Source organism: Nicotiana attenuata, chromosome 6, assembly GCF_001879085.1.
Source record: "Nicotiana attenuata strain UT chromosome 6, NIATTr2, whole genome shotgun sequence".
In the NCBI taxonomy this organism is placed as follows: domain Eukaryota; kingdom Viridiplantae; phylum Streptophyta; class Magnoliopsida; order Solanales; family Solanaceae; genus Nicotiana; species Nicotiana attenuata.
Genome location: NC_031994.1, coordinates 84958346 through 84973089, shown reverse-complemented (window position 1 = coordinate 84973089; position 14744 = coordinate 84958346). Strand labels below are relative to the sequence as shown.

The 14744-nt window shown below is 34.2% G+C and overlaps 2 protein-coding genes across 2 annotated transcripts; one reads left to right on the top strand and one right to left on the bottom strand.

Moving 5' to 3' along the window:
* Positions 3499 to 7711, top strand: LOC109227363 (probable LRR receptor-like serine/threonine-protein kinase At4g37250). Its single transcript, XM_019392499.1, has 2 exons — positions 3499 to 5409; positions 6846 to 7711. Exons 1-2 carry the CDS (start codon positions 3726 to 3728, stop codon positions 7511 to 7513), a joined length of 2352 nt encoding a protein of 783 aa, XP_019248044.1. The 5' UTR covers positions 3499 to 3725; the 3' UTR covers positions 7514 to 7711.
* Positions 9502 to 12051, bottom strand: LOC109227362 (stress enhanced protein 1, chloroplastic). The gene is made up of 4 exons (XM_019392498.1): positions 11941 to 12051; positions 11764 to 11856; positions 10350 to 10531; positions 9502 to 9803 (listed from the first exon to the last, which is right to left on the bottom strand). The coding sequence occupies exons 1-4, from the start codon at positions 11984 to 11986 to the stop codon at positions 9699 to 9701; spliced, it is 426 nt and encodes a 141-aa protein (XP_019248043.1). The 5' UTR covers positions 11987 to 12051; the 3' UTR covers positions 9502 to 9698.

Below are 14744 nucleotides of genomic sequence, written 5' to 3'. Positions count from 1 at the left end.
AATCATGTGCCCTATCGGCTTTTCTTTTCAATGAAGAACTCAAGATTATCTCCTGAGCTCTTGCTAAAGAAAATCTAGAAGCCGTGATTGACTCAGCACTCACACCTCGAATAGGAAACCCTGATAAAAAGAAGGGTTAATAAATTCTAAAGATAGAATGAACAGAGGAGAAGGAAAAGATGGAAGAAAAGATTACCGTGAGTCTTAACCTTCCAGCCAAATCTATTTGAAAGATGCTTCCAAGATCTTACTTCTATCGGAGCAATTTTTAACAATTTTTCTACCCAACCACGGAAATCGGGAATCTCCTCGACAGTTCCCATGGTTGCTGAAAAGGAAAAATAAAACAGTCACGGGAAATACGATCTCTAAAAAAAAAAGAGAAAGAAAGTTGTAAAAACTTACGTGCAAAGTTCCACTTCTCAGGGAAGGGCATATTCTCTTCACCTACTAACCCACTCGTAGGAGCAACAACAAATCGGGCGTACCAGCCACGATCTTTATCATCCTCAGGGCTGACTAAAACTCTCTTACTCCTCGCCACCAAAGTAAAAATCCCATGACGGAATAATTTAGGAGAGTAGAGGTGGATTAGATGATAAAAGGTAAAAGGCAGTTGAGCCAAATTTGCCAAATACCTTAAACATGCAACAACCCTCCATACAATAGGGCCAATTTGTCCTAAAACATTGAAGAGGCGGCAGAATTCAATAATAACTGGGTAAATAGGAGGTCTAAAGTCTAATGTGAAGTGATACGTATACACAAAAGAAAAGCCAGCTTTAAAAGAAGTGATCCTTTGATTTGCATTAGGGATCATAATTGGGAAGTCAAATTTCCAATGACAATCTCTACGAACCACATAGATCAAACCTTCAGTAATCTGTGAAGGATAAACATCGGCACGATCATGAGAGGACATAGAAGAGACCTGGTTTCTAATCGACTCTCTATCAGAATAAAAAGAAAGTTCAGCATGGATAATCTCGTCTACTGTGGGTTCACGAATTGGCTCATTGGAATCCCTATTTCTAGCAGAAGACCTGTGTGAAAAAGAAGCCCTAGTTCTAGAAGATGATGGGGGAGTAGAACTAGTTTGAGAAGAAGAACCTCGTATGGAAACTGACCCTAAACTACGTAGCCTACCACTTCTCCTACTTCTGGTAGGAGCAGGAGGAAGTTCATCTACAATAAGGACCTTTCGAGGATCAGGGTTTGAAGAAGACATAGTTGTGTGAAGAAGTATAAAGAGTTGAATGGCAAAATATGGTAAACTTTTTCTTGAAAGAAAGACAAAGGATGTATTTATACTCGGAAGAAACCGTCAAACAAAGAGGTAATGATGGAAACGTCATTATGAAAACTGTCACTTCGTGATTGATGCAGCCGTAAAAAGCCTTAAGAGACGCTGAGAAATTGTAGAACCAGTCGTAGGGCGCCACGTGTTACACACATTAAATGGAAGTGACATACGATGCGTCAGTTCAAAAGAAGGTATAAAGATATGAGGGAAACAGTGGCAAAAATTCCCGCTTTAATAAGATCCACTTCCCAAATATTCAACTGCTGAATAAATGGCAAGTGGACGGACTATTTGTATTGAGGAAAATAAATATTACACGTGGAATTAATTATGTGGCTGACATGGCAAGACATGTGGATCATTAGAAAAGCGACAACTGGAGGAAAGTACTTAAAGATATACGAATCTTAACAGGTACGAGCAAGACGTCTAAAAGACGAGAAGAAACGGTCGCCCGAGTCTCTTCATAATTTGAAGAGACATCGACAGAATGAACCAGGACATCAAAAAGTACAGATTCGTTAGCCTTCAATTAATGAGCATACATTACAAGATCTTCATGAAAAAGTTACGATTGCCAATGATAACAATTCATTAATATCATTAATTGCCCATTATGACATGATTGAAAGGGGGGAGCAACGTTGTACTTAGAAAGAGCTATAAAAGGGAGAAAAAGAATATTTGTATGGACGCACTGATTATTATTGGAATATACTTATTTACATTGCTTTATATTGTTTACTCGGCTACTTCTTAGTCTAATTTTCCTTTCTCGTTATTCAATTATTTCTTTATTTGATTATCAGTAACGTGAGTTCTTCTAAAAATAAGCTTTGACCGAAATTCCTATTTTCTGGTTAAACAATTAGTGTTAACAATAAATGATTAACCCTTCTTCACATCACATTCACTTTGAATGACATAATTTTTGTAATGGACCCATTTAGAAATATGTCGGTGAATGCGTGTCTTTTCAAATTAGACAAAATTTACCACACATAGCTTTCCACTTTTCTTTCCTCCATTTATTCTGCTTTTTACTGTTGATTAAAACACAAATATAATAAAGTTTGTTTCCGTGGCTCTGTGTAATCTCATAAAAGCTAGTGTAGTGAAGCATCATTTCACCTTTGTAAGATAATTAAGTAAATATCCAGATCACTTTTAAAGTAGTTGTTATGTGATCAGAAGGTCACGAATTCGAGCCGTGAAAACAGTCCTTGCAAAAATACCGGATAAAATTGCGTACAATGGACTCTTATGGTCCGAACTTCCCCGGACCCCGCTCATAACGTGAGCTTAGTACACCGGATTGTTTTTTTTAACCAGATCAAAAGCTAGTAATTATCAACTAATGTCCATTAAGAAATTTATTTGTAATTATAATAACGTAATTGTGTGAACAAATTTACACCGAAACTTTAAGGTGAATTTGAAAAGGAGGTAGCATGGGAAACGAGAAAATGGAGTTGGGGAAAAGTCAACAGGAGGTGGACTTTAGTTACATTACTTGTAAATTGAGATCCAACTCATACAAAACGTCCTCTAGCAAAAACACAAAGATTCCTCTCTGCTCTCTTTTCCTACGTAATAAATTAATAATATGATTCTTCAAAGTTATACTAAGAGGTCCTCTAGCACCTTAAATGAATTTTTATACTATTAATGTAATTTAATATGTCATAACAGGTTGCTTGTTTTATTTTTAAATAATTAAATCCATTTATTGTAGGTAGTCAAGTACACTTACTAAAAAGGCAGTTCGGTACACTAAACTCCCACTAACCGCGGGGTCCGGGGAAGGACCAAACCACAAGGGTCTACGCAGCATTACCCTGCAGTTTTGCAAGAGGCAGTTTCCATGGTTCGAATCCGTGACCTCCTAGTGGTTAAATACACTTACTAACGTTTAAAAACTGACCTGATAGTATAAAAAAATCTACTAGCAGTGTAAATGAAATTTTAACTAATAAATGTAATTTAATCTACTATGGAAGGTAACTCGCCTTATTTTTCAGATAATTAACTTTATTGATTATAGGTAATTACCTTTATTAACCTTTAAAGTGAAGTAATATGAAACAGTTTTATAGTGTTAGTATATAAAAGTTAAACTAAATATATAGTGTGGACAAAAAAAAGTACAATAGTAGCCTAGCCATTCACTTTGTTTTCCCATGCTAACTCAAGTACCCTTTTACTACTAGTATATCAATATCAATATTATCATTATATGCAGCAGAGTGAACCAGAATACCTTTTTGCCTTACTCTTCTTCTCCATATCCCTTTGCCTTTTTGGTCACCAAAACAACCTCTATAGAAGTTGGTTTACCTCTTCCTCTTAACCAAATTCTTCTTTTTCTTCCTATGTATAGGACTTAGGACTATGCAGTAATGATGAATAATCAGTTCAAGAAATGATGATGAACTTCTCAAAAACTGATTCTGAGTATTATTCTTTGTGGTCATTTAGTGTCTTTCTCTTCTTTCTTTTGTGTCCTTCATTTGGTCTTAACATAGATGGAACTCTCTTGTTATCTTTCAAATACTCAATTCTTGATGACCCTTTATCAGTTCTTGATAATTGGGATTATAATGATGCAACCCCTTGTTTATGGACTGGTGTAACTTGTGCACCAGATATGTTTAGAGTCACAAGTTTAGTCCTACCAAATTCTAAGCTTCTTGGTTCTATTCCAACACAATTAGGCTTCATTCAACATCTACATACTATTGACCTGTCTAATAATTTCTTTAATGGAACTCTTCCTATTTCACTTTTCACTGCTTCTGAACTTCAAGTACTTTCACTGTCCAACAATGCTATTTCTGGTGAAATTCCTGAGTCAATTGGAGGGTTAAAGAGCTTAAAACTTCTCAATCTTTCTGTCAATGCATTTACTGGAAATGTTCCACAAAAGCTGACTTCTTTACAGAATTTAGCTGTTGTTTCTTTAAGGAACAACTTCTTTTCTGGTACAATACCAAGTGGATTTCAGTTTGTTGAAATGTTGGATCTTTCTTCTAACTTGTTGAATGGAACATTACCTGATGAATTTGGTGGTGATAGCTTGAAATACTTGAACCTTTCTTCTAACAAGTTGTCAGGTTTAGTTTCACCACAATTTGCCAAGAAAATACCAGCAAATGCTACTATTGACCTTTCATTCAACAACCTTACAGGAGAATTACCAGAATCTATAGCTTTGTCCAATCAGAAAACAGAGTTTTTTGCTGGAAATATAGATCTTTGTGGCAAACCACTCAAGAAACTATGTACTATCCCTTCAACTTTATCATCTCCACCTAATGTCACCACAAACACTTCTTCTCCAGCAATTGCAGCTATCCCAAAAGAAATTAACTCAACCCCACTTCAAGATTCAGCTAGAAATACAGAAAGTGCAGGTCAAGATCAACCACAACATGGGCTTAAACCAGGAGCAATAGTGGGGATCATAGTTGGTGATTTAGCTGGTGTTGGTGTTCTTGCTATTGTCTTTCTTTATGTTTACAAATTGAAGAAGAAAAAAGCAAGTGAAGCAAATATAGAAAGCTCAATTGACAAAGACCAAAAATACAACAAAACTCCAGAACCAGCAGTACTTGTTCTAAAACAAAAAAATACTAGTACTACAAGAAGTTCAAGTCTTGCAAATTGGCCATGTTTGACTATAACAAATGGTGAAGAAACTTCAGCAACTGGTTCAGATACTGATGACAACAAAACCCAAGAAATTGAAGAACAAGTTGAGTATGAAATGGATGAGAAGAAAAAGAAAGAAAGGTCATTTGTAATGGTGGATGGTGAAACAGAATTAGAGCTAGAGACTTTGTTAAAAGCTTCAGCTTATATTTTGGGATCAAGTGGAGCTAGTATCGTGTACAAAGCTGTGTTAGAAGATGGAACTGCATTTGTTGTTCGGAGAATAGGAGAAAATGGTGTTGGAAAATTGAAGGAATTTGAGAATCAAGTCAGAGCCATTAATAAGCTGCGACACCCTAATCTTGTTCGTATTAGAGGTTTCTATTGGGGAGATGATGAGAAGCTTGTCATCTATGATTATGTTTCTAATGGAAGCTTAGCCAATGTTGGTTACAGTAAGTTTTCTTTTCCTTCTTCTCTTCATTTCTTCATTATATTACTTCAAATTTTATGAAATTTGGCGGAGATTATGGGTTTGTTTAGCATGACTGAAAATATTTTTCGAAAAATATTTGCTTAGAGAATATACTAAAAAATATTTTTCGTGGACAATTTTCATCTAAGTGGGAAATGACTTCCCTCAATATTTTCAGCGGGAGTCATTTTTTTTCACAATTATCTCAACTCTTACCTTCATATTATTGCTTTAGCCAACACTTAAATATTACTATCAATTTTTTTATTCTAAAAATTTTTACTATCAATGTTTAACAAGAAAAAATCAGAGCATAAGTCATTTTCCAAACTTTTCTTTTCCAGATAGTGACTTTCATAGTACTAAATACACTTGTACTAGTTATAGCTTTTGAAAATTCATGAATTATCCCATGTTTCATTCATAAAAATAAAATAAAAAAACTAAAGAACATGTTGAGTTCCTTCATTGAGAGAAAAGCTAGTTCTTCTTTGGTCAAAATATAGTCCAATGATTATCATTGCTATACTTTTGATAAATCTTTTTTCTGGTCCTAACAATAATTACCCAAATATTCTAATAAGTCAAGGGTATCTTTCATTCAATGGTCTCTGGTATATCTCCAGCAACATTCCCTGATTTGTCCCTTAATATAATATTACCATATTTATTCGCTAGGAAATAGAGTTTTTTAGTTTTAAGTGTATATACTATACATAGGCATGGATTTTTGTTACTGAATATGCAGAGTATACTTCATGTGGTTCTGTTTGAGGCTCCCAATGGTCCTCCATGTGACATTGTCATAGTCCGTGAAAGTCCCCCCACCCCCAAAATTATACTAGAATACGATTAATACGCCAAAATACATGTGCATCCCTCTCCTCAATATTGTACACAAACATTCAATTCACACAAACAAAATAGGATTATACAATTAAGTAATATTAACTTCGTGCATCTCTCTATCTTCCCAAGGTAGGGATAAGGTTTGCGTACACATTAATCTTTCCAGACCCTCACTTATGAGATTATATCAGGTTTGTTATTGTTATATTATTGTGTTTGCTGATGCTAAGATGTACTATGATACTAAGTTTAGATTATCAGAAGCGTGATACATTTTTCTCATAATATAAACTTGACGGGTTCAATATTTATTTTCTCATAACTGAATACATTGTACTTTTACAACTATGAGTCCAGAATTTAGTATTTGTTAAATATTTATTGATTTTCACTCATATATATCTATCCTTTGTGTAAAATATGTTGAGTTCATCAGTTGGACTCATATTGCATTTGCATTTTGCATCTGCCTCTGTATAGAACTTCACTGAAATTATAGCAGATGTTGTGCATGACTTAAATTTACTTCTTATTAGAACTTAAATCATTATTGTTCAAAAATTTCAGGAAAAGTTGGTTCTTCTCCTTACTTTTTACCATACGAAGTCCGGCTCAAGATAGCAAAAGGAATTGCAAGAGGATTGACCTACATCCACGAGAAGAAACACGTGCATGGCAATATCAAACCTAGTAACATTCTCTTAACACAAAATATGGAGCCTATAATCAGTGACCTTGGACTTCATGGGCTAATGCATGGTAAAAATAGCTGTAAACCGGATAATTCAGCCCGGCATTTTGGTAGCAAGCGGTCCACGTCCTCCCGAGACGGTTTACATGATCAACCGGTTCATGGTAGCCCTTACATTGCCCCAGCCGGGTTCGTCGGGTGCACATCCCCGTACCACGCGCCCGAGTCGCTGCAGAGCCTCAAGCCTAGTCCTAAATGGGATGTTTATTCCTTTGGTATTGTGTTGCTTGAGCTTCTAACCGGGAAAGTATTTTCGGACCGGGAGTTGAGCCAGTGGACCACCGGTTCAGTAGTGGATGACAAGAACCGGGTGTTGAGAATGGCTGATGTGGCAATTAAAGCTGACGTGGAGAGCAAGGAAGAGACCACGGTGTCATTGTTTAAGCTAGGGTTTAGTTGTGCATCATTGAATCCACAAAAAAGGCCTACAATGAAAGATGCCCTTCATATGCTGGATAAAGTACCAGGCTATTCACATTACTAATCATTATGTTGGACCAAGAAAAGCTACTAAAGTATTATTATTTGGGGTGTAAAGGGCTGTAGTTCTCTTTGTTCTTCTTTTGACTTAGAAAGATTTTGCTTTGCTACATAAAGAGGAGGAGAGCCGTTGTTGTAATTGATGAAAGTGTTGTAAGTTTGACGAATTGATCAAGAATTTATTTATTTTGGATTAACCTTCTATACACTGACTACGCTTTAAACGTTGCACTACTAGATAATTCTAAAGGCAATTAAAAGTAAAATTTAAGTTCTATGACAGCATAAAAAAATATTTATACAATCATATCACTTACTCTCTCCGTTCTCTTTTACTTGGCATGTATACTAAAAATAGATTTTCACTTTTACTTGTCACTTTACGCACAAAATTTTTTTTGTTATACCCACAGTATTTATTACTCATTTCAAATCATTTTCTCAAATTCAATAAAATATGCATTAATTAATATGGGTATCATGGTAAATTATGCACTTCATTTATTATTAGTTAATGAGCGTGAAAAGTCAAAACGCGTCAAGTAAAAATGAATGGAGGGAGTACTAGGTAAGTAAAGGTAATTTTATAGGAAACATTAATTGATTGCCCAGTAAAAATAAAAAGTAAGATGTTATCATCTGTTAAAATTTATTGATAGTGTTGCAAACAATTATACCGTCAATAAATATAACTTAATATATTGAATCTTTAAAGGTAACAATCAACAATAAATGAAATTGATAACCTCAAAAGTACGATAAGCTACTTCCTGCATTAAGTTAAATTAATACTCTCTCCGTCTCATATTATGTGTCGCGTTTCTCTTTTACACGCCCCTTAAAAATATTAATTAAGAAATGGATTGGACTATTCTACCCTTATATATGTCATGAAATGTAATCTCTCTTCATTGAATATTTATTCTATTTGTGTATTACTTCATCTTCAAAAACTAATGGTGTAAAATTTACACTTCGATTAGTTCGATAGTATAAGATAAATCATTTATGTCCGTGCTTTTAACGGTGAAAGACCCTGTTTTTATCGCGTGGGATTGCTTTGTTGTTAAGTATCGTTATTGAGAAAGGCAAAAAGGAGTTTCATTATTTGAGCTGTCGGAATATTGCCAAAGAGGTGTATTAATTTAGTTTAGAGGCCAAAAAGATGAGTTGATCCATTCACAGATTCACTACTTGAGTAATCAAGGCTCCACCGTAGGCTTTTTTCTTTTCGCAAATTAAGTATATTTTATCTGTATTTGATCTTGTCATACTTTGTATTTAAGATAGTGGAAATAATTTTTTCTCCCAAAAAATTGCGCAAAAGCACTTTTCTCTTTGCAAAAAAACCTTTTTACTCTTTTATAAAAGCTTTTTTGAAAAAAAAACCAAAGAAGCCATATACTATGCAAAGTTGGTCGAAACCTATTTTAAAAACCCATTTAAGAGAAAATACTTGACTCGAAGACACATTTATCAGGTTATCTAGTCCAAGTAGGACCAACCCAATTGAACGACAACCCAATGAAACTACTTTTCACAATGTAGTCGTCCGCTTCTATACCTCCTCTACTTCACTGGGACAGTTCCATGATATAAACCTTAATGGGATTAAAACTTTAAGCATTAAATTCATTATATTTTTAAAATTATAGATTTATATCTATTATTTTTATAATTTTAATGAACTTTTATATATAAATTTTTACTCCGCATCCCATTGGTAATAAACTACATCCGTCACTGTCACCATGTTACCTTCCACCAACTTTGCGCACAGAAACTTGGACATATCGGAAATAAGTCACATAACATTTTTTGTCCATCCGATATGAAAAAGTTAGTTGAATAAGAGCTACTGTTGATGGTCTATCTTAGCATGAACCATAGCAGCTACTCCTGCTAATACTTGTTTTTATTCCTCCAACCATTTCGACATGTCGGTAGAAGTAAGAACATGTCATATATAATAGAAAAAACCATTCTATAATGTTGATTGAAGGAAGGACCACTTGCACATTGGTAATAGACATGCAGTTCTGCTGGATTCAAGCAAACATAAATTTTACAAGGTTAAGGGATGGAAAACTCTGCAGAAAATACTTTTTCTATTGACAAATTGGCAATATTCATTTAACGATGCAACAATATCACTCTTACATACATGAAACAAGAAGTGAAAAGAATAATCAGCTCTTTGAAGCAGACTGGAAGATGAAGACGGCGGTCAGAATGCCCACCAATGCAGTGACGGCCAATGCAACAGTAGGTAAGGGCCCTGTGACCCCAAAATTCTGAAAAAACCAGAATAAGTTTAGTTACTAATTCATGTAGTCGCTCAAACAGTTATATCATGGTTAAAATCATAATGTTTATGATGGAAGAATGAAAAAGAAGACAGATAAAACAAACTCTGGTATACAGACGATATACGAACTGCAGAACATTCAACATAAAAACCCAAAAGCAGAACCTCAAATCTATAAGGTGTCTGCTGAATTCAGTTACTATAGCAATGGTGTTTGCCTATACTCTAATTGTTTCAATTTTCGCAACATGAGAGTCTAATATCTCTAGAAGCATGAGGGAATTTTTTTTTTTTGGTTGCTTTTTCCGCTTGGATGAACAAAACAAGTAACAATTTCAAAAGGAGTATCAAAGATCATGTTAAATGCTCCCAATCTAAACAGATATCTCACATTAGGATAAGTTGTAATTGGGTAAGAGAATATATCAAAGCACATGTAGGATTCAACATGTACCACAGCAAGAAATGTGAAATATCCAATCTGTGATACAATATACACAATAACAAAAAGATCTGAGAACAAATTGCCTACCTCTAGAAGTCCTTTGCCTGTGGCTATTTCCACACTAATAGCAACAGCAAAACCAATCATGGCAGATCGACCAAGCCATACGTCCAAATTACTTTCTTCCTTGGTACTCTGCCCGCATCGTATGGAAAGTGATGCTGCTCTACTTGGAATAGCCTTTACTCGATAGAAACTGTTCCTAGTCACTACAAATCCAGAGGATCAGATATCACGCAGCCTAGCTACTAGTTTCTTGAACAACAGTTAAAGGGAGAAAAATGCGCTAGCAAATTTAAAATGTAATGTAAATGGCTCCACATGCTTACAGTATACCCCTTCGACTTACCCAACCCCCAACAACCACCCAAGAAAACAGAAAAGAAAAGAAAACATGCAAGCGTTAGCTCAAATATCAAGAAGAAAGATAACCTGCATTCTTCCCAGTGTGCTATTAAGGTGTGATCTACGTGATAAGCTACGCTTATCTACTTGGTTAGTTGTAATTAATTCAAATCAATATGGAGGCCAAAATCTAATTGATCAAAGCTGGAACTGTCTCTCTAATTAAATGGTTAAGTAACTTCTCATATACGGAACATGATATAAAAGACTTTCACGGAAACTGATCTTCTCTCTACCCTAAGAAGGAATAATGTTCTCTATAAATGTCAACTGACCAAAAAAGGAAGGAAGGGAAACCAATGAGGGTTTTCTCTCAAATCATCACAATGTAATGATATCAGAGTTGCTTCAGCCACACAAGAATCATATTCAGGTATGCGTTCACTGATTAACTGTTCGTTTGCACGTATTTGTGAGAGTCATAAATTCCATGATCTTAAAGTCATGATGGGATTTGTGTTAGATTTGTTTTAACGTTTATAATCTATAATTTAATGAAATAACTTCTAAACCTCGAAACCATTTCTACTGACAGAACGTGAAATTCATAAATAGTCATGACAGCAGGGGTATCTCCGCAAGCCATGGAAAAATATACAATTAAATAAAGACTGAAGGCAAATGAGGAAATGACAATAGATGATGCTCAGTCTTCGTCTCTTCATTTCAAAAGTTGGCATCTGATACTTCACTTAAGCTTTATTACTTACAAATAGTTTAGTAAAGGATAGATTCATCTTCAAAAATTTTAATAATTCCCTGGTGTGAGCCTAGTTATGAAGATAAAAATCTATAATCGAACTAAGACCTGAGTAATATGTGGGCATAAAATGGCACTAACAATGACAAAATGCTTATTACTAACAAATTAAAGTACAGAACGCAATTGAAAACCATAACCAAATTTGAATTGATGTAGCCACTAAAACTCAAAACAAAAATTGAAACCCATTTTTTCCAGCAATATAGAACAATTACAACGCATAAATTGAATTAAAAAAATTAAAAAGGAACAGAAAAAAGGAAGTGGGCTTACAGAGGGGAGAACCAGTAGCAAAAACAGTCCCAAATTGAATACGAGTTGAGACCCTAACAGAAGAAACACTTACTGGGTTTGACATAACAACATCTGCAAAAACCACATAGTATTTGATAATTCTTTCAGTTTCTTAAGAAGCGAAAAAAGAGAGGAAGAAATTGCTAATAGAATTACCGCGAATGGAAGTGCAGAGAGAGCTCGAAATTTGAACGACAGCCATGTCTGGTGGGAGATTTGAGGCAGACCTCTCAATTTCTATCTTTACTATACTTTGTAGAAACAATAGTAGTATCTGTTTCTTTATTCGGAACTACGTAGCAGGACACGTGTCATCTTCTGAGATATTTTGTATCTTATGGCTTTGGACCTTTGGTTAAGAGCAGAGTGTATTTTGGGCCTTTATCTGTTTCTACAAATATTTTGGGCCTTCGAGGTTTTGTGCCAATTCAATGTTTCGGGAAAAGAGTTTTTTATCCTTTTCATAAAATTATTTAAAAAACATAGAATCAATTCTAGCTTATTCCATAAATAGCAGATTCTTTTACAATTTTAGCCTAATATAAAAATTATGTTTCAAAGTAATAAATTAACTGCACAAATCGCGGGATCCATTTTTATTCTTATCACCATATTTACCTATCCTCAGCGTAATTTCTTCTCTCTTTTCTTTCCACCCTAAGTAAGCCACAACTCCATTAATCTCTTCACCCCTTGCCTGCTATGTCACTACCAATCAAAAATCAGTATGATTTTTCTCGTAGCATATGAAAACACTTTGTGCTATTAATGTGGATTAGTAAATCTTATTCTTCGTCAATACATATTTTTTTTGGTTAACATGGAAAGCTATTAGTGGCCATTGAAGTTGATTTTTATGTTTCTTGTTTGTTTTTTTCCTTTTATTCTTCATTTACTTCCTTCTTGTTTCTTCTCTTAGAAAAAGATGTGTTGAATGGTGTTTTTTGAAGATTGACTGGTACGGTTGTTGAAGGTTGTGTATGATGGAGTTGTGGTGGCAGTGATTTAGCCTTGAGGTTATATATGAGATGTATATATACTGAATATATAAAATAATTCAACAAATATACGGTAAGTTGTCGTATTAAATTTAATATATCCTGAATATACATCATATATGTTTATGCATTAAAAATATAAATGTATAAAGAATTGTATACTACGTATAGCTAAATAATATAAACACTATAACAATAATATTATATTATATACTTCAATAAATACTATACCAATAATATTATTTTATATACTGAATATAAAATAATTCAACAAAGATACAATAAATTGACTTTTTAAATTTAATATATTCTAAATATACATGGTATATGTTTATTCATTAACAAAAATAAATGTATAAATAATTATATACTACGTATAGCTAAATAATATAAATACTGTACCAATAATATTATATTATATTTTTTTTCTCAAAAAATTATGTAGTGTACACCATTAAAATATGTTGTATATGATTGTAATCCACAAGCATAATATAATATAATATAATATGTATATACTATTAAGATACACTATGAATATATACTAGTAATATATTCATATAAATATAATTATTCATGATGTATTTAATAATTATACAACACCAGAATTATTAAATTTAATATACTATATGTACAAAACTTAGAGGTAAAGTCAGTTACGTGAAGGAGGAATGAAGTAAAGAATAAGTTGAAGACAAAAGTCGGATTGAATAGGCGCCAGAGGAAAGGATTTAGGGTGAAGAATTTTTTAACTGTAGAGACATTTTAGCATTGGCACAATAACAATACAAGTCATTAAATGGGGGAGAGAAAATTATGGGGAAGACTTCAAAAGTTATGTGAATTATTATTAATTACTCATCCCTATTTTAATGGGATTGGTCCAACATTATAGGTTCCTGCTATAAATGTATTTAATTAGCTGTCGTATTTGTTAATTGCTATCTGCTGCTAGAATTCAGTAAAATTTTCTTAAATATTGTCTAAATATATTTTTTCCTCTTGGGAAAATAATGTATAGCCGTTCTTAAAATAATAGTCAAAAAAATATATTTTATATTTACTACTATACATAAAGGAAAGCAAAGCAGCTTTCCGTCGTCGTGTGTGCTTAACAAGAGTTAAAATACAATTATATTGGTTTTTCATGTGCTTCTGTTTGAAGAGTGAACTGAGATTAACGGCCCAACACGTGTGACTTTATGGCCCAATGTTATATACAAAAACTATATAAATTTTATACACTCTTTCGGCTACCAAATATAAATAGTTTATGGTGCGAGCTAAAAGTAAAAATATCCCTTCATGTTTTTAGAAACAAAATAGTGATTGTTATCCAAAGTTGTTAAGAAAAATACCAAACATTAGCATCCCTATAGTCAACGACGGGGAGATCGACGATGATGTCAACATCAAATTGGAGCACCGTAGATGAAATGGAGGCTAGGATCCGGTGTTTTGTGTGATAAGAACGTGCCAACAAGAGTTAAAGGTAAGTTCTACAAACTGGTGGTTAGACCAACTATGTTGTATGTATGAGGCGAAATATTGGCCAGTCAAGAACCCTCATGTCCAAAAGATGAAGGTTGCGGAGATGAAAATGCTAAGAGGATGTGTGGGCATACCAAGAGGGATATGGTCAGGAATGGAGATATTCGTGATAAGGTAGGTGTAGCCTCCATCGTGGACTAGATGCGGAAAGCGCGGTTGAGATGGTTCGGGTCCGGACGCCCCAGTGAGGAGGGGTAAGAGATTGACGATGGTGAGTCTAAGGAAAGGAAGATATAGGTCGAAGAAGTATTGGGGAGAGGTGATTAGAAATGACATGAGGCATCTTTAGCTCACCGAGGACATGACTCTTGACAGGCAGGTGTGGAGGGCGAGGATTATGGTAGAAGGCTAGTAGGAAGTTGCACGTCTTTCCTCTCTTTCCAGTAGTAGTATCGAATTTTAGTATTTCCA

Coding starts and splice junctions, on each gene's coding strand:
- LOC109227362 (XM_019392498.1), bottom strand. CDS start 11,986: ATGGCTGTCGTTCAAATTTCGAGCTCTCTCTGCACTTCCATTCGCG. Junction 11,857..11,940: donor TCTCTGCACTTCCATTCGCG/GTAATTCTATTA, acceptor TGGTTTTTGCAG/ATGTTGTTATGTCAAACCCA. Junction 9,804..10,349: donor CAGGCAAAGGACTTCTAGAG/GTAGGCAATTTG, acceptor TGGTTTTTTCAG/AATTTTGGGGTCACAGGGCC.
- LOC109227363 (XM_019392499.1), top strand. CDS start 3,726: ATGATGATGAACTTCTCAAAAACTGATTCTGAGTATTATTCTTTGTGG. Junction 5,410..6,845: donor CTTAGCCAATGTTGGTTACA/GTAAGTTTTCTT, acceptor CAAAAATTTCAG/GAAAAGTTGGTTCTTCTCCT.